The sequence below is a fragment of the Podarcis bocagei genome (assembly GCF_964188305.1).
Source record: "Podarcis bocagei genome assembly, chromosome: 17".
Classification (NCBI taxonomy): Eukaryota; Metazoa; Chordata; class Lepidosauria; order Squamata; family Lacertidae; genus Podarcis; species Podarcis bocagei.
In genome coordinates, this window is record NC_138143.1 from 13139018 (window position 1) to 13158962 (window position 19945).

Here is a 19945-nt window from a genome sequence, read left to right on the forward strand (position 1 = left end):
TAAAAATACAGTTTAACTCAGGGATTTGATTTGCCTCTATTGAAATGAATGAGAAACTGAAACCATTAGACTGTCCTCAGCAGCTTCTCAAAATCAGGGTGGGAAAAATAACGACTTTCCGCCCGTATCGTGAATCCTATATTTTTGTTGTTAGGTTGTTAGATCTCTCTCTCCCCCCCCCATTTTTGTTGTTTTTTCCTCAGTACATTATTGTGGTGATACCCAAAGTTGGTGCAGATTCGTTGAAATTGATAGACAAACTGGGTAGACAAGGATTTTTCCTTTGCCCAAATTGCTAGCCTATATTGAATGTGCCTTGTACGCACAATGAAACCCTCTCGGAGCAGAACTGCCTTTCTGCTGTTTGGGTTCAGAAACCCAGCAAGGAGGAGGAAGTTTTAAGTCTTTGCTGAATATGAAACTGACGAGATTAGAAGCATACAGGTCTCTATCTGAGCTGCAGAACAAGTTCTTCTATTCAGTATTGGGACAGAAGCAGTAGGGTAGACTCTTACAAAAGGCATGGACATTTGTAGCTTCACTTAGCTGTGTGGTTAACTTGGGTGGCAACTTTGCAGCCAGCAAAGGATGTCACCTCAGCAATGTCTAGGCAATACGATGACCATGTACATACGCAATAGACAATCTTTATAGAATTCCTTCAAACCATAACAAGTACCATAACAAGTACAAAATGAAGTCTTTAGTCTCATAGTCTCAAATTTTTAAATGAAGCGAGGTACCAGACTTTGTACGATGAAAGACAAGTTGTGAAGCTTTGTGTATTCAGCAAATATGATGTCCAACCTGAACAGTGATTCCGGATGTTGACTACTGTTTCGTAGAATTCTTCCTCAGCGTGGTGGGAGGATCTAGAATTGCTTCATAAACCCATCTTATTTTGAATGAATGTATGTAAATGAAAATATCAAATGCTGTGGAACAGTGCTCATGTAATAATGTGACTACAAAGTCTGGTACCTCGCTTCATTTAAAGATTTTCAGAGACTTTGAGACTAAAGATTTCATTTTGTACTTGTTATGGTTTGAAGGAATTCTATAAAGATTGCCTATTGCGTGTGTACATGATCATCATGTTGCCTAGACCAGTGTTTCCCAACCTTTTTTGGGCAAAGGCACACTTATTTGATGAAAAAAATCTCGAGGCACACCACCATTACAGCCCCGTGACGTCAGCGCGCAGCGTCACGCCGGGAGGGACGCACGAAAGTGTAAGTTTCAATTTTTTTTCCTCCCCCTTGCCGGGGAACCTCCAAGCTTTGGGGGTGGGGGGGAGGAGTCAGCAAAGCGAGGCAGGAAGGAGAGCGCGGCTTGGCTGGGTGAGCAGGGAATGAGAGCCGCGAGGCGGGCGCTGCGGACGGAGGCGCTGCCCGCCGAGCTCGCAGCCAGCCAGGCAGGCAGATGGCGAGAGCCCCGCGCTGGGCGGCCTCTCCTCCTCGCCGCCGCCGCCCCGCCTCTCGCCGCCCGACTCGCCCGCCTCCCTCCAGGCAACATCTCGCGGCACACCAGGCAACATCTCGCGGCACACTAGTGTGCCGCGGAACAGTGGTTGGGAAACACTGGCCTAGACATTGCTGACGTTTTCTTTCCAACACAGCGGTTTGTTTGGTTACCTATTGCTGCTTTCCTCTGCTCCCTGAAACGGCTTAAATAGTGGCCCATTTGGAACTCATTTGGAGACAGGCCTAAAGGCACTGATACTCTGGTGCAGCAATAAAACTGCTAGCATATTTGCAAAGCTAAGCAGGGACAAGGATGGTTTCACATTGGATGGGGGACCGCTTCTTGAGATTCTTGCAACGCTGGGGGATGGACCAGATGACCTTTGCGTTGTCCCTTCCAACTCTACAATTCTGTGATTCTATTCTTCCTCTAGAATTAACTTGGAAGCAAAATTTAAAAATGTACACCCTGCCTCTTCTCTCAAGGGCTCTCCAGCGGTTTGTCTCCTTTTAATCTGTGAATTGGAGGGATCTTTTGAAATGGTCTGCTTGTATCAATATTTCTCTCTTTGACAGGAAATAAAAGATGATTATGTCTTCGAATGCGAAGTTGGCAGTCACCTTCAGAAAACAAAACTGACCATTTTTCAGTCATTGGGAAATCCATTATACTATGGTAAAATACAAATGATTAAAAATGACGAAGACAATGAGAGCTCAACAATTCCATCACAGTAAGTGGCCTTCATCTTAAATTTTGGAGAAAAACACGTATTTTATCATTTTGGACACATTTATGTGGATTTATAGAAAATGACATTTCTTTGTTTTTCAGAAAAATAAATTTTACCTGTTACTGTTTGAGTTAGTGAAGAAATGAGGATTAGTGCAGGAAGACAGCTAGCCAGCTCCTTCAGCACAGGAGCCATACTGAGTTAGACCTTGCAGCCCAGTGTTCTTTTCCAAAAGTGTTCTGACAAAAATCTCTGGTACAATCAAGCTGAGCCTCAAGGCAACAGACCTTCCCCTGTTGCTCATTCCCAGTATCTAATATTTTGAAACACACAGCTTCTGAATATAAAGAAGCTTCCATTTGCAGCAATGACTAATAGTCGTTTTATTTATTCCATTTATATTGCTTCTGTTCTCAAGGAGCTCAAGGCGATGTACATGTTTCTCTGTCTCTCTCTCTCCACCCGCCATGAAAAACGTTTGGCTGAAAGATGGTGACTTCCCCAAGGTCACTGTGCGAACTTCAGGGCTGAGTGGGAATTTGGACTAATGTGCTATATTGAATGTAGAATGCAGAATGTTCCACCAGCGCAAGGATTTTTCCTGAGGAGTGGAATGTTTTGCTCCTCTCCTCTCCCTGAGCTCCCCCTAATTCTGGTCTGGGGTTTGCCCAACCCTCCAGAACAGGTTTGGGGGTGGTATGGGGTGTGCAGGGGGGCAAGGGGCAAAGCCCTATTGTGTTAGTGCTAGCCCAAATATCTAGTTGAATAGTATTGGTGTTTTGCAGCCAGACCTTAGCAGAGCATACACAGAGTTCCAGAAAGCAATCAGTTGCAGGCAGGATGGACGAAGCAGGAACAGATGCTGCTACTAGTAACTTGGTTACTTATACAGATAGGTAGCCGTGTTGGTCTGCCATAGTCAAAATAAAAAAATTCCTTCCAGTAGCACCTTAAAGACCAACTAAGTTAGTTCTTGGTATCTGAAGAAGTGTGCATGCACACGAAAGCTCATACCAAGAACTAACTTAGTTGGTCTTTAAGGTGCTACTGGAAGGAATTTTTTTATTTTGGTTACTTATAGGTGTTTATTATTTACAGCAGACTCTACAAGTTACTACAGTGGTACCTCGGGTTACATACGCTTCAGGTTACATATGCTTCAGGTTACAGACTCTGCTAACCCAGAAATAGTGCTTCAGGTTAAGAACTTTGCTTCAGGATAAGAACAGAAATCGTGCTCTGGCCGTGCGGCAGCAGCAGGAGGCCCCATTAGCTAAAGTGGTGCTTTAGGTTAAGAACAGTTTCAGGTTAAGAACGGACCTCTGGAACGAATTAAGAACACCATACTGACCAACAGCAAACATTCCAGTCAGTAAGGTCATAAATCATTATGCCTGTGTGAGACGTTAACCAATGGAGAAGCTGTTTCCAGGCTTCCATATCTCCAGGCAGGTAACTCCTCTCTGCTCAGTCATCTTGGCTGTCGGCCAACTCTTAATTGACTCTGTGTGAAGCTGCACAGAATTGCACGTAGTCAAAAATCCCAACAAATAGTTCCCCAAATTTACAGTCCTAATCAACGCTCTAATTAAACTCTAAGCATTAGTCCACACTGGCTTTATAATAGTGTCCACCTCAACTGATCAGATGTATGTCAACTCTTCTTTTTGCCTTAAACAAATCTTTAATTCCTGTATTGTGTCCCCTACAGTTTTCTTATTGGCTCAAAGACAGAGGCAGAAAGGTAAGGGGTTCATCAGTATTTTTGTGATTCATGCTTTGTGATTCAGTATTTTCCATTCATGCTTCTTAGCGCTAGAATTAACATTGGTCCATCTGACCTGCATTTTCCGAGTTTATTTCCCAACTTTGCTGTTGGAACACTTTGGGCTGGATCCATGGAAGGAGATCCCATGGAAAGGGACTGGCAGAAGCTGACTTTGGGGCCCTCTCTTGCTTACCTGCTCACTGAAAAGCTGCTCTCAAGAGTAGGAAGTCCTGGGAAATGAAGCGTGCTTGGTCTGGGGGAAGGGGGAATCCCTAAATATCAGAAGGAGACCCTTAGGAAAGAAATAAGCTTTTTATTGGCCAGTCAAGGGGAGGAAGAGGTAGAAAAGTCAGCTTCCTCCAGCTCACACTTCCATGGGCATTACTCACACTTTTATACTAACAGTATATGTACATTTATTTATTTTCAAAGGGACTCCTGGTGGTACTAGGTGAAAGTCGCCAAAGCATCTTTCACTCTTCTTTGTGTCCTGTAGCTGAAATATTTCTTACATATTACTGAAACCCTTTTGTTACTGCAATTCTGGAGAGGGCGAAATTTCATCCCTCTAATAAGGCAAGACAATTTGTCATCTAATCGTACTCCTGTAATGGAACCTGGCTGCTGTTCCTTTAATTATGCAATGCTAACTTCATTAGTCATTTATTGTCTTCTCTTTAGATATTTCTTGTTTTGCTAAGAACTGAGTTCTCCTGCAGAATCTTATTAGGCAGCTTTCCGAGCTGTGTTTGTTTTCTGTTCCATCCTCCTTTCATACTTGGATGTATACCCTTGCTCACTAGCAAGCTTTTATCCCTGAACAGTCTGCACCCTTTAGCAGTGTGCTTTGAGCGGCTATTCTCCTGCTCCCAGATCAGCTACGTGGAAGATGCCTGCAACTAACCGCCACCTCTATGGCGAGACTCTTGCTCCTGCCGTAGTCTTCAGATTGATAGCGACCCTCCGTTTTCTTTGTCCTCTTTTTCAGAATGAATTCTGTTCCTGAACTCAGTGCCATGAGGCCAGCCCTTCAAATGTTGCAGGGCTCCAACTCGTGTCAGCCTCAGCATGGGCAGTGGTCAGGGATGATGGGAGTTGTAGTCTTGCAACATCTGGAGGGCCACCATTTTCCCATCCTGGTTTTAGATCAATAGTTATCAATAGACTAGCTTCCGTGGTTATTGCTGGTTGATTTCTGCATGACAGCCTGAGGGTTTTTATTTTATTTTTTACAGAATTTGGAAAAACAACATGCACATAATCCAAACGCTCTTATTTTCTCTAGCCCTTAATGGTTTCAGCATGGTGTTTAGAAACAAAAGGAATCTCTGATAGCTCAGTTAGTAGAGCATCAGACCCTTAACTTCAGGGTGGTGGGTTTGAGTCCCATGTTGGGCAAAAGATTTCTGCATTGCAGGGGGTTGGACTAGATGACCCCTGTGGTCCCTTCCAACTCTATGGTTATGTGATTCTGTTGGTTTATTTTTTAAAAAAACCTTCAGTGTTCATGGAAGAGTTTCATCCTCTACATGTTACCATGCTCATCCATCCCCTGGTTGTCTTTATTTGTTTTGCATGCACCTCCTCATTGTGCTGCTTTTTGTACTATCCCAACCCCATCTGCTTCTCAGAATAAATATTGAGCTTGGGAGAAGAGGGTGCCAAATTAGACTGTATTTGTAAAACAGAAGAATTTGAAAAAATTGAGTAAAATCTGCTCATGTCACTTTAATTATCATTGAATCTTAGGTATGGTCTTTTACTTCAGTTCCATAATTTGTTGATTGGAAGTAATGAATAGAGAAAATGCAAGAATATAGAAGCCTCTGCATTGTTTTGGTTCTGGAGATGCCTTCACCTAGTACTTACATGATCTCATGAATGACCTCTGCTTAATGTTACGTTACAGAGTAGTCAATCAGTACCAGGAGCTAGTTCAAAACGAAGCTAAATGCCCAGTGAAAATGCTTCACAACTCCTGCGGATCTGTCCATCTAAGCCAGCTCTCTCCTGGGAAGGAAATGGAAGTAAGTTATTAATGAATGAATGAAATGACACCTTTGTAACTCTTTAAAAAATGCAGTGATTCCATAGGATTCCATTTAATCTCAAGTTTACACAACAGGGACAATCATCCCCCCCCCCAAGGACCTTTTAACTGCTTGGCTTTTGCCCCATCCGCTTTCTTCTATCTTAAGACTGCTTTTCCCGATATGCGTGAATGAGAGCGATGAGGATAGGGCTAAATCTGTCCACTGGTGAAATTTTGGCTCCTTTTAATTACATCTTCAAGTACAACCCCAGTAATTTGTGTGAAAGAACCAAATCAGCCCCAGCCAGCATAACCCAACGCCCTGTTCTGTTTCCTGAGCAGTCTGAAACGTTTTCAGAATGTTGGGAGAGTCGGGTGGAATGCCGGGAACTAGTCTTAAAATAGAGGTACCAGTGAATTAGGGACCGGTGTTTTGCAGAATCAAAAATTAGGAACTCGGGTGTTCGTTCTCCTGTCAAATTGAGAAAGGGAAGAACGAAAAAGGCTGAAAGCTGGAAGAAAAGGTTGACATCTAGTAAGAAGGGTTGTTGTTTTTTTTGTTTTGCTTCTAGCAGCCTGAGAGTGTGTCAGGCTATATTCAGTCTTCAGTGCTGGGGAAAGGTGTGAAGCATCGACCACCTCCCATCAAGCTACCTTCAAGTTCAGGAAGTAGCTCTTCAGGTAATTGTTGGTTTTTTTAAAAAAATAAATAGTAGGATAAGAGAGCAGAAAACTGTCAGGATTTTCAGCCACAGTCAGAGGTCACTGGCCTTTGCTCCAGGCATTCGGCTTGAGATCCTGTTGACCTCCCCGTCTGCGTCTCCCGGCAAGGTCTCTATCGGCGATCCCACTCAATGTGAGAGGGACACACCCCTCCTCCCTCCTCCCTGCTTCCCTCAGGGAGGGGAAAAGAGTCAGACAGAAATCTATTTACATGTCTTTATTCCTCTCATTCCAGCAGTACAGAGAAACGTGTCTGCACTCTTCAGACTCCAACAGTAGAGTCTAAACTCCACCCCTGTACTTCCAGTACAGGTCAGATGACACTCTGAGCTAACATCCGGTGCTCAGTGCTGTGAATAGACTGCCCCTTTTTTCCACTAGTACAGTCCCAGACATCAACATCCTGTTTTGCATTCCAGACACCTGCAGCTGGCTTTCGCATTGCTGCTTTTTCCTGACATCACATCTGGCAACCAGTGTTCCCCTTTGCTTTCAGATAGTACATGGGTAAGCAAGTCTAAAAAGCCCAGGACACAAATTTTCACGGCTCTCTAGCGGCTATGGTGACTCATTTACCGGAAGCAATATGTTTAGTGTTTGGAGGCGTATTACTCGATTCTGGCCAAACTAAGCCTCCTGATGTATATTTTGCTCAAGGAGACTTAGTTTGATCAGAATCGAATATATTCTTCCACAGTTAACTCTAAATATATTACTTCTGGTAAGTGAGCCCCCAAAGCCGCTAGAGAGCTGTGAAAACTTGTGTCCTGGGCTTTTTAGACTTATCTACCCATGTACCGTATTTTTCGCCCCATAGGACACACTTTTTCACCTCCAAAAATGAAGGGGAAATGTGTGTGTGTCCTATGGGGCGAATGCAGGCTTTCGCTGAAGCCTGGAGAGCGAGAGGGGTCGGTGCGCACCGACCCCTCTCGCTCTCCAGGCTTCAGGAAGCTATCCGCAAGCCTTGGGAGCCTGCGGGAGTTCCCGTCGGTCTCCCAAGGCTTCCGGAGAGCTGCCTGCTTCGGGCATATATCCGGGCATATATCCGCAAGCCTGGGGAGACCAGCGTGACTTCCTGCCGGGCTCCCTAGGCTTGCAGATAGCAGCCTGTTCTGGGGGCTGGGGTCGAAAATAATTTTTTTTCTTTATTCCCTTCCCCCAAAAAACTAGGTGCGCCCTATGGGGCGAAAAATACGGTACTATCTGAAACCAAAAAGGCGCATTGGTTGCCAGATGTGAAATATATTTGCATTAGCTTCAGCTTTCCTACCCCTTTGTTTCTCCTTTGTTTCAATTACTTCATATCTTTGAGAGAGTAGACCTGGCTGTGCTTTCCCTTTTTTTGTTTCTCAGTGTCCAAATACATTTATAAATTTGCCTTGCTCATCTTTTTACCTTCTGTTGCAATACAGTAGCAACGGCCAACCTCATCAGCTTTTATTAAGGTACCTACCTTGCTAAATCTGCTCGAGGAACAAAGTCCCCTTGTTTTAAACCGCCGTCATGCCCTCCTTGGCAGCAGTTTTGATTGGGAAGAGTCTGCCCTCTGAATAGACTGGCAGGTACCCCTTCCACTGGGAAATGAGGTGTAGTCAGGCTTCGAGAAAACGGCTTCCTACCTCCCTTTGGCCGTGGATAAGCAGAACAAAGCAAAATTAGTCTCTTACTAAAATTAGAGACTAACTTAAAAGTCTCTAACTTAAAATTAGAGACTTACTTAAAATTACTCTTAACCTAAAAGAGATTTTAATGATCACAGCTCAAGAACAAAGAATCCATCTCAGAGAAAAGGTGCTCCCAGTTAAGGTGTCCACCCACTTCCCCCCTAGTCACTTGCGTCTTGCAACATGATCTCGCAACCATCATACTTTTTGTGCAGCCACCGCATCTGCTGTACGTGACCTTGGACTGATAGGCTGGATACTTTCTAACTCTCTCCCAGTTCTACTTCACTTTGCTGTTCACCCGCCCCCAGTTCTTCCCAGTTTTTGTTTTCAGAACTATGTCCCTCTGCAAATCACTGTTCCAAATCTATACTGCTCCACTGCTCCTGGGCAGCTTCAGGATCCTGTGCAGGGGAGAGGGAAACTCCCACCATTCCTCATCAGAGCTGTACTCCTCAACCTGGTCTCTGACAGGTGTCATCCTAGAGCAGGCTTCCTCTGCCTCGGCCCTCCAGCTGTTTTTGGCCTACAAGTCCCATGATCCCTAGCTAGCAGGACCAGTGGTCAGGGATGATGGGAATTGTAGTCTCAAAAGATCTGGAGGGCCGAGGTTGAGGAAACCTGTCCTAGAGGGTCCCTCATTTTTTATTTTTTAACCAACAACCAAAACACAAACAGTGAGAACCCCCAGGCAGCTGATACATTGGGTATACATAATCAATAATGACCTATTCAAATCAACCATATGTACAATTCTATATACCTTAACACTCCTCCTTCTACAAGGCTTATTTAACTTTTAACATTTTAAGTGCCCCAAATTGTTCAAACCTGCCCAAATAATGCAATATTTTCTCAAACCAATCCTCCTCCTCCTCACTGACCTTAAACCCTTTCATTCTATGTATTTTCACAGTTGGATATTCTAAGTTTATAATATTTTTCTATTTTTCCCTCCATTGGTTCACCCCTAGCTCTTCTGCATTTTTCCAATTACTCGTTATAACCTGTCTGGCTGCAATTAGCATCAGTTTTATAGAGGGTCCTTCATGCTTCAAAATTTGGCACAGGAAGGGGGTGAAGCTATTTACATACCTGCAATATGTAGATTGAGGTTACCTTTTGCTGCAGGTAGCAATGGCAGATGTTGCTGTGCACTTCTTATTTTGCACACCTAAAGCGCACACTTTAGAGAACAAAGTATCGTATCTTTTGCTCCATAAGATGCACTTTTTCCCTCCTAAAAAGTAAGGGAAACTGTGTGTGCATCTTATGGAGTGAATGCAGGGGGGAGGCAGGCAGGAAAAGCCACAAGCTCTGTGCGGCTCTTGCGGGCTTTTCCCCAGGAGGGAGAATGGACTGACGCAGCCAACCAGTCCCTTTTCCCTCCTCGTCGAAAAGCCTGCAGGAGCCGTGCGCTCCTTAAAGGGTGCGCGGCTCCTGTGGGCTTTTGCAGGAGGTGGGGGAATTGCCATTCCCAGCTGGAGAGGCTGTGCGCAGCTAAAGAAACCAAGACGGCCAGCGGGATCCATCCCGCTGGCTGTCTTGGCTTGTGCCATCGGCAGAGGCTGCGCGCAGCTATGGCACAAGCCAAGACAGCGAGCGGGATAGATCCCGCTCGCTGTCTTGGCTTCTTTGCTCTTTGGGGCTGGGGGGGGGACCTGGGCTTCCCCCAGCAGCTTCGAGAAGCTCTGGGAGAAGTGGACAGGCTGCTCTTTGGGGCTGGGGGGGGGAACAATTCCCCCCCCCCTCTAAAAACTAGGTGCGCCTTATGATCCAGTGCACCTTAGGGAGCAAAAAATAGGGTAACTCTTTTCTGGTGTTGGTTCACAGAACGTAACATGGATTATTTGTGCTTTTTCAGGTAACATTTTTAGTTCACAGCAGTCAAGTGGCCACCTAAAATCCCCAACTCCTCCTCCTCCCAAGCCTCCCAGTGTGTCTCGGAAGCAGTCTCTGGATCTGAATCAACTGAGCATGCTTTCTCCAACCGCCATGTCTCCTGCAAGCTCGTCACAAAGTGAGTCCCGCCCTAAATTGTCCATTAAGTCTTCCTAGGCTTCTCGTGCTATAAACTTCCTAACCAGCTGATTGGAGAATCTAAATGTCCATTGTACCCTAGATTGTGTATAAAGTTTGCATCACTTAAGGCAGGCTGTATGTACTGTATGTACTTCGTTTGCTGTAACTGTACTCGTTTCTCTGTATAAATATATGTATGCACCGTTTGTGTATACGTTCTATTCCGTTTTATGCAAGATTCACTGGTCCCTCGCTTTGACACAGCCTGATAATTAATGTGACTGTAGAAGCTCCCAAAGTGCAGCCCTTTCTGCTAGTGTATAAACAGTAGCTCGTTTAATGCCTCCTTAAATTTGCATTTTTTTAAAAGCAGCTAAAACTTCTTAAATGTCGTCAAATACGGTGCAGTTGTATCTCTGTGTATGTAAATAACATGATCAGTCTTGAGGTGGTGATACAATAAACTACAAACTGATTTTTTAAAACACTCCTATATCGTTTTACAAATCATTGCTGATGATGAAAATGTAAGAATAATTTCAAGACAACACCATTTTGCTAAGTGTTTACTCAGTTGAGTGGCAGCCAAGTTTTAATTTTGGGACAGAATCACTGCATCGCTGTGGATTTTTACCTACTTTTGAAATAGTTACATGTCTCAATAGATAGTAGCTCGTAAGGCGAGAAAGAGGGAATTGGTAAGAATAGCTTATAGGTGCCTGCTCCGTTCTTTAGTCTGCTGCACAATGTCCTGTCGCTTGAGTGTGGCATAATCTAAAATTGTCTGGGTGGCTCAAAAGGTGTCATTTTTCTGCCTTCCTGTTTTGCACAAAGAAAACCTGTAAGGAAGCTTTGATAAATTTTCCAATAGTTTGATTCACACAACCCTCTCCCTTCTTTTTATGTTGCTAGCAGTAATTGTATAAATCTGTTGCACACAGTTGTTGCTGTAAATAAGGCTTTGCTCACAGCTTCTGGACATTCACATTTCTTTCCTTTCTTTCTGCAGGACATGAAAGCTAAAAAAAACAAAACATAAAACGAAAACACCTCAAGAGCTTTGGTTTTTTGTTTTCATTCCATTGATATGATGTCATCATGCCAAATTTATGCTTTAAAACACACAAGTGTTTGTTTTCTGCCACAAGCAATGCTTCCTTCCTTCCTTTGCAAATTAGGCCTAAATTAAGCAAGCTGGTTACCGATAACTATTTGTACTGTTCCCCCCCCCCACCGCCGCAGTTTGACCATAGTCTGTGTTTTTTGTTCAGATCTGTTTTTCTTTGTTTTATGACGCAGATGTTCTATTACATGTGTTGAATGCCTATATTTTTGGCAAGCAAAACGCTTTGTTTAAAGGTAGCTCTCAAAACGTTCATAGCAGTTGCATAAGTGTATCGTCAGTGTTAGAACGATTTAATAGGGAAATGCAGCGTTGGTGTTCATTTGCAGAATTAAGCCTAATGATATTGTTTGTGCACACCTGTAATTAACAGCAAATTACTAACCCTGGCGTTTCACTGATTATTATTTATTTTTTTAAAACTGGAGCAAGCTATCAGAGCTAAGTGAGATTCCGCGAACCTTATTTTACAAAAGGACTGGCCTTTTATAACAAACTAGTGCTTTTTATTTTTCTCAATGAGCAGGGTCTGGAACTCCTACTCCAACCAGCACCCCTTCATCGACCCCACACCCTTCTGACGCTCAGAGCTCAACTCTGATTACCCATTCTGCCTCCCCTACTCCCCACGATTCAGGCTTCGCCCCTCAGCCCACCTTGCTCTCCCCGTTCGCTCAGCAGCACATGTCTCTGAGCCAGGCACTGCCTGTAATGACCATTCCTCTTTCCACCATGGTAACGTCCGTTACTACAGGAACCTCCTCCAACCAGGTCATGGCAAACTCTGCAGGACTTAACTTCATCAATGTAGTGGGCTCTGTGTGGTAAGTTGGTTTTTTGTCTACGGCGCTTCACACGTCTTGATTGTTACAGTCATTTTGCCCCAGAATTATGCTGTGCTGATGACACGACGCCAGGCTCGATAAGGGCTTGCCAACCCTTGTCGGCTCCCTGTCTGTGAAAGTGAACGCTTTATGCGCTGCGTTCTTAAGTTTTAAAAGATAACCATAATTACCGTATTTTTTGCTCTATAAGACTCACTTTTTCCCTCCTAAAAAGTAAGGGGAAATGTGTGTGCGTCTTATGGAGCGAATGCAGGCTGCGCAGCTATCCCAGAAGCCAGAACAGCAAGAGGGATTGCTGCTTTCACTGCGCAGCAATTTTGCTGTTATGGCTTCTGAGATTCAGAATTTTTTTTTTCTTGTTTCCTCCTCCAAAAACTAGGTGCGTCTTGTGGTCTGGTGCATCTTATAGAGCGAAAAATACGGTATGTGGATTTGGCGCAAAAAGCAAAGAATTGCTAAAAGCTTCAGTTTTTGCTTAGCTTGGAGACGTCATTCCTTGTTAGATTTGAGAGCTTAAAGTTAACTATTACACGTGAAAAGTGGAAAGAACAAGCAATTTCCCCTAAAGACGAGTGGCAAAATAAGTTGATTGCATACATAGAATTAGCCAGCATAATGACAAAAGTCAGAGATCAGGATGAGACACAGCTGAGGGTAGATTACTTAAAGAGACAAACGAACCAAATGTCAATAAGCACAAATTTTTGTTTTTGTTTTGTTTATTATTATTTAGAAATATAAGTTTAGTCATAGGAGAACTGAGATGTTGTAATGTGATTCTATGAATGTAAATTAAAAGAAACCAATAAAGATGATTTGCAAAAAGAAAAAGAAAAAAGATCTATGAGCAGCATACTTAACAACCAAGAGAAAGACTAGAATGAAATAGGGTGGTCAAAGAGGGTATGCAGCGTAACAAGTAGATAGGATGTCACGGAGGGAAGAGATGGGAAGTCTAGAGGTATTAGATGGGGGTTATATTTACAATCTGTATTGAAATATTGGAAATAATTACAGTGGTGCCCCGCAAGACGAATGCCTCGCAAGACGGAAAACCCGCTAGACGAAAGGTTTTTACGTTTTTGAGCTGCTTCGCAAGACGAATTTCCCTATGGGCTTGCTTCGCAAGATGAAAACGTCTTGCGAGTGTTCCAATTTTTTCCGCTCCCCCCCCTTTTTCTAAGCCGCTAATAGCCTTTTAGCTGCTAAGCCTTTAATAGCTGCTAAATCGCTAATAGCGCTAAGCCGCTAATAGGGTTGCTTCGCAAGACGAAAAAACCGCTAGACGAAGAGACTCGCAGAATGGATTATTTTCGTCTTGCGAGGCACCACTGTATATTAATAATGAAGAAATAGTTTATTTCAGCATTATTCTCACTGTCATTGGAGTTGTGTTTTAGGCACTTTTTCATATGCTCCCTTATGTGGAAGAGTTCATATGCTCCCTAATGTGGAAGAGTTCATGTTTTTGGACTACAACTCCCATCATCCCTAGCTAGCAGGACCACTGGTTAGGGATGATAGGAATTGTAGTCCAAAAACAGCTGGAGACCCAAGTTTGGGAAACCCTGGTCTAACTAAAAGATGTCATCTAGACAGTGTGGAGAAATGGACCCATTTCCGACTTGTTTATTTTAGAGCAGCAAATTTTACTTGCAAGTTTCAGTACATATTTTTTTTCTGAGTAATAAGACATAATAAAATCAGCTGGGGATTGAACTATATAACTTCAACCCTAATGATGCAAAAGCATATTCACTCAGTGCTTTTCCAGCTGCACTGGCTCCCGGTGGAGTACAGGGTCAGATTTAAGGTGCTGGTTTTGACCTTTAAAGCCCTTCACAGCCTAGGACCCCTGTACCTACGGGACCGCCTCTCCCGGTATGCCCCATGGAGGACCTTAAGGTCCATATATAGCAACACCCTAGAGGTCCCAGGCCCTAAGGAAGTCAGATTAGCCTCAACCAGAGCCAGGGCCTTTTCAACACTGGCTCCAGCCTGGTGGAAAGCTCTGTCTCCTGAGACCAGGGCCCTGCAGGATCTGATTTCTTTCTGCAGGGCCTGTAAGACAGAGTTGTTCCGCCTGGCCTTTGGCTTGGAGCCAATTTGATTCTCTCCCCCTCTTTCTTTTTTCCTTCTCCTCCTGTGATGAGGCTGCATTTTAATGTTGTAATGTTGTATTTTAATCTTGTTTTTAAGTTGTATTCATTCAACTTGTTTTTATTATTGGTTGTTAGCCGCCCTGAGCCCGGCCTTGGCTGGAGAGGGTGGGGTATAAATAAATTTATTATTATTATTATTATTATTATTATTATTATTATTATTATTATATTTATTGGATACCAAAAACGGTACTTTGTGCTGTTTTACGACATTCTGGTCTCATGCTTGCTCATTTTCTTTTGCACAGTGGAGCGCAGACATTGATGAGCGGCTCAAACCCCATGCTGGGGTGTAGTACTAGTGCAATAACCCCTGCAGGCCTCAACCTAAGTGGCATTTTACCATCCGGAGGCCTGGTGCCAAGTGTGCTGCCTGCTGCAGTGCAACCCTCCTCCCAGCCAGGTCAGCAGGAAATTCCATCTTGATTGAATGGGAATGGCACAGTGTGGGACTACTTCCACTATAACGGGAAAAGTCATGGAAAAATTGAATGCAGTAGTTGATTGGCTCATTAATGACCCATGTAGTCAGCAATAAAAAATTAGAAATTACTTCTGGTTACAATTGATAGCATGTGAATTAGCCATCTCCAGGGCTTTGGAAAAATCCCTTTATGCCATGTGACTGAATCTCCTAAATACAGTCGTTCCTTGGTTTTCGAACTGCTTAGTTATTGAACGTTTTAGCTCCCGAATGCCGCAAACCCAGAAGTGACTGTTCCGGTTTGCGAAATATTTTTGGAAGCCGATCATCCAACACAGCTTCCGATTGGCTGCAAGAGCTTCCTGTAGCCAATCAGAAGCCACACTTTGGTTTCTGAACGTTTTGGAAATTGAATGGACTTCCAGAACAGATTCAGTTCGACTTACAAGGTACAACTGTACTGTAAGAAGTTCATGTGTATATGTTGGCTACCTTTTTTTCTTTATTCACCATTTCTTCTTGCCCACGTCAAATCTTAATAAATTCCAGAAGACAGGTTCCTCTTTGCTTGATAACGTAACTTACAGCAGGTCTTTCTCAGTGTTCCTCCATCTCCTGAGATTAGACAGGCTGTTGCCAAATAGTGGGCCTTTAGTAATGGCACCTAGTTACTTGAATTTCCTTTCTAGATTTGTTTGCCCGGTGCAAGTTGTTAAACAGAGCTTTCAGTGCCAAGTAAAATCAATCTTGCTTATCTAGACATTTAAATTTGGTGCATTGGTACGGTATTGGCTGCTGTTTTTAGAGTTTTTCACTTTTATCTGTCACTGTCTTCAGTTTTGCTCTGTTGCAGTTTGTTTTCTTTCTTCACTTATTTAAGAGTTGTACATACAACCCTGTAGAAGTTAGGATGCAGAGTACCTTACATCAACAATAATATAAAACCATACAACTGAATAAAAATCAAATATAATGAAATTCCATAATTTCCTGATTTGTTTGGTGTTTTATTGATCCGTGATTTGTAAGCTGCCACACACATTTTGATCTATCGGGTATAAATATATCAAATTAGTATTAAATATATGATTTGTATGCTTGCTGTCCTCCAGACTTCAGAGAGAAGGAACTGGATTCAGAGTTTGGGTGCCATTGTTCTGTGCATTGAAACCAGATAATACATGAGAGGTTCAGTGCAGATGCTCTCAACCATTCTTCTGAGCCTTAAGATTGTATTGCTGAATATATTTAATAACCAGATTTTTTGTCTCTTTTGTTGTTGTTATAAATTTTAGCTGAGTCAATGAGACAGTTTTGAGAAAAGCTTTAGTTTAATCCGAAAGGGGCGAAATATTTTTGCTTTTATCAGCTTCTGTTGTTTTACTATTACTCAGCAATACAATTCTACCTCTAGTTTGGATGTAACTGAAGAGGGAGGGAAATCACAATGTTCTCTTAATCTCAGCAGGTGGCCCTTTTGGCTTAAAAAATGCTCCAGGCCTTCGCCCTTTGAATTTGCTACAGGTAAGATTGTATGGTGATGTATGTTGTCCTATTTTTCTATATTGATTGGGAAATCAATTCTTCGATACTGGTTTTGCGAGGGGCATATTAGATGTGAATTCAGATAGCTGCATCCCCCTTGACTGACAATTAAGAACATCCAGGCTGTTGAAAATATTTCAGTTTCACATATGCAGATGGTTATCTGTCTCCCTTGGTGTATAGCAATAGGAAAGCAAATGATAAGAATGCTATAGCCATAAAACGTTGAGGACATCAAAACTAGAACTTCCTGTTCTTTGGAGACCTGGGTCTCAGAATAGTTCTCTATCAAAAATTTACAAATCAGGAGGTTGTGAGTTTATAGGACCTGCCACACTGCCCTTGCAGTCACCTCTGCCCAGCTGTTTTCCTTCCAGATTGACACATATTTCTTTACTCCGCAAGAAAAAATGCATAGGGGGAAGCAGTTGAAGGGGAAATTCAGCAAGCTAGGTTAAATGCTCTTTCCAGCATTTCTCGAAGTGCAAATTTTGCAGCTATTAGCAGAGATTCAGGTTCTTGGGGGCGGGGGGTTAGGCTGGACATACAAGTCTCACCAAATGAGTAGAATGAATTGTGGACCGGGTGAGCAGGTTAGACTTTTGTGTGTGGCTCAAAACATACTTTGTTTTCTTTGCTTTTGGTTTCTTCCCTGGTTGTGATTTTGATCTAGATGCACCACACTAGAATCCCCCAAATTTTGTTGAAATGGAGGAGGGGACTTCATTAGGAGGGGTGCTATGGTAGCAAGCACTTTCCTGCTGACACCAGTCTTGAAAACAGCAACACTAATTTTTTTGTGAAGCCATAAATGAAATTTTCAAAGAATATTAAATGTCATCTCTGTCTTGGTTATGATGTAGCTTATCATAGGAGAATGAGGCAAACTGACCTATCCCTCCCTTGTCTTTAAACCTAATAGCTTCCAGGTGGCTCACTGATTTTCAATCCCCTCCAGCAACAACAGCAGCAGCTATCCCAGTTTCCATCACAGCAGCCTACAACATCTAGTCCTCAACAGCAGGGAGATCAGGTGAGGCATTCCTGTTGAAACTAATATTATAAGCACATACATGCTGCCTTTGGGAATATGTGTAGAGAGATAGTTCCTTGTAGCTACACATGAAAAGGACTTGGAATAAGGACAGTCAAAGTCAAGAGTTAACCTCATCAAAGAACAATTGAGCAGCTAAAGCTACCTTAAACTGAATCAAGCCATTGCTTGCTGTAGATTGGAAATGTCTATTTTGACTGGCAGTGGTTCTCAGCAAAATATCTTTCCTAACCTTCAGAACCATGCCCCCCAAATCTGCTCCATGGTGTTGAATGAACCCCCAGAAAAGATGTGAGGGGTTCCATACAGGAAGAGGAAATCATCATAATCATCAAACCTTTTATTGACATCACATACAAACAGGAAAGAGGAAATCCTGTTGCATAAGCAGAAGTCCTTGTCCAAATGGGATGACTTCATTGGATACAACCCAATAAAAATAACATAATCACTATTTGGCATGATACTGATAAGCAAACAGCCACATAGGTTTTGCTGAAATTGTTGTCATGCAATGAGGTTGATTCAAGTGAGAGAGAAATATTTTTTTATATCTGGATATGTTAAAATTAGGGACGCGGGTGGCGCTGTGGGTTAAACCACAGAGCCTAGGACTTGCCAATCAGAAGGTTGGCGGTTCGAATCCCCACGACGGGATGAGCTCCTGTTGCTCGGTCCCTGCTCCTGCCAACCTAGCAGTTCGAAAGCACGTCTAAGTGCAAGTAGATAAATAGGTACCGCTCCGGCAGGAAGGTAAACGGCGTTTCTGTGCGTTGCTCTGGTTCGCCAGAAGCGGCTTAGTCATGCTGGCCACATGACCCAGAGGCTGTATGCTGGCTCTCTTGGCCTATAGCGCGAGATGAGCACCGCAACCCCAGAGTCGTCCACGACTGGACCTAATGGTCAGGAGTCCCTTTACCTTTGTGTTAAAATTGCTACTTGGGCAGCAATATCAATTAGATAGTTGTTCACTGTAGGGAATAATTTCCAGAGTTGGTACTTCCCATAGGTAGCTACTCAGAGAAAGTTCCCTGTGAGTAATAAGCTTTTAGAAGTGTTCATAGACTCATCTTTTTCTTGTAGAAGCTTGCTTTGAACAGGGAAATGGTATGGTAGTCCTTCTTGGATAGCACCTTAATAGTCCACGAACAGACTGCACAGACAACAAGAGAGCTGGTATAGAGGGAACCCAGGCTCCATGCAAACCATGGTTTGCAATTTGAGAGTCAATGTTTTGAGGACTTTTCCCCCACCCCTGCTTCTCAGAATTCACCAGTTTCACGTTATGCACACCCCACTGTGAACTGTGGTTATGGGTAATCGGTGCTTATGTTAACCATTGCTTCCATCAGCACCCACATAGAGAGAAATACTGTGAATGCTGGAAAGGGGAGATGTCACTATGGAGGGGTAGGAGTCCACATTCCTGAGACTGGCTCCTAATTTACACACTATTGCTTGCAGGAAACCACTCTTAGTTCTGCACCATCCTAGAAAGTACTTTGGAAATTATCTTGTGGTCCTCATCAGTTATATGGCAGATAGCTCTTGTAATCTTGCTGTAGCTAGGAGTATTGTTGTTGTTTTTCAAGAGGAAGATTAAATGCTTTGTGCTTAGGCCCTGATTTGGGGCTTCCCATAGGCAGCTGGCCGGCCACCGAGAAAGCAACAGAGTTCTGGGCTAGGTAGACCATTGGGCTGATCTATCTGGCTCCTTATGTTCTCAAGAACATTGTCCAGTGCCGAGTGTTCCGGTATTAACTGCCTTAACTTAACCGTTCCGGGGTCCGTTACCTTTTTTACCTATTAACCTCCTCTCTCTTTGCTAGGGTTCTGATCAAGCTTCCACAAATCAAGACCAGACCTTATCAGCTCAGCAGTCAACTGTCGTTAACCTGACCGGAGTAGGGAATTTTATGCAGCCTCAGGCAGCAGCAGGTATGTTGCTCAAGCATCCTTACAGGGCTGTTTTGCTGCAAATTTGTTTAACCACTGTTGCCCTGGAGGTCGGGTTTTTTCTACCTATGCTCTATACCTTCTTTGCCATACAGCATGACACCATCAATAGATTCCTCCTCCAGGAATAGCCCTATCCCACTGGTTCCCTCCATTCCACCAGGTTTTCATTACATCTACTCATACCTGTCAACCTTCCCTTTTTTTGCGGGAAATTCCCTTATTCCAGCGCCTTTTCCCGCCACTTCCCACTGCTATCCCGGATTGTTAGATATCCCGTAGACTGTCCCCAGGACAGGTGAGGCTGCTGATCCCTTATTTTCAAATCTGAAAGTTGACAGCTATGCATCTACTCTGTCTATGGGCTCATTTAAAAGCATTCCAGCACTCTCCTTGCGGCCACCTGTTACTATTGTGTCCATCTTTA

The 19945-nt window shown here is 43.4% G+C and overlaps 1 protein-coding gene across 6 annotated transcripts in view; it reads left to right on the plus strand.

Moving 5' to 3' along the window:
* SUPT20H (SPT20 homolog, SAGA complex component) overlaps positions 1-19945 on the plus strand; it is a 35927-nt gene that overhangs the window by 13982 nt on the left and 2000 nt on the right. For 3 of the 6 annotated variants that reach the window (XM_081176380.1, XM_081176381.1, XM_081176378.1), the window contains exons 14-23: positions 2040-2197; positions 3909-3941; positions 5875-5992; positions 6570-6678; positions 10252-10407; positions 12287-12356; positions 14788-14942; positions 16429-16487; positions 17431-17541; positions 19392-19500. In XM_081176380.1, coding sequence (XP_081032506.1) covers positions 2040-2197; positions 3909-3941; positions 5875-5992; positions 6570-6678; positions 10252-10407; positions 12287-12356; positions 14788-14942; positions 16429-16487; positions 17431-17541; positions 19392-19500 — 1078 coding nt within the window. Of the gene's footprint in view, positions 1-2039; positions 2198-3908; positions 3942-5874; positions 5993-6569; positions 6679-10251; positions 10408-12058; positions 12357-14787; positions 14943-16428; positions 16488-17430; positions 17542-19391; positions 19501-19945 lie in introns of all 6 variants that reach the window. The other 3 variants (XM_081176383.1, XM_081176379.1, XM_081176382.1) reach the window with 2 other exon arrangements.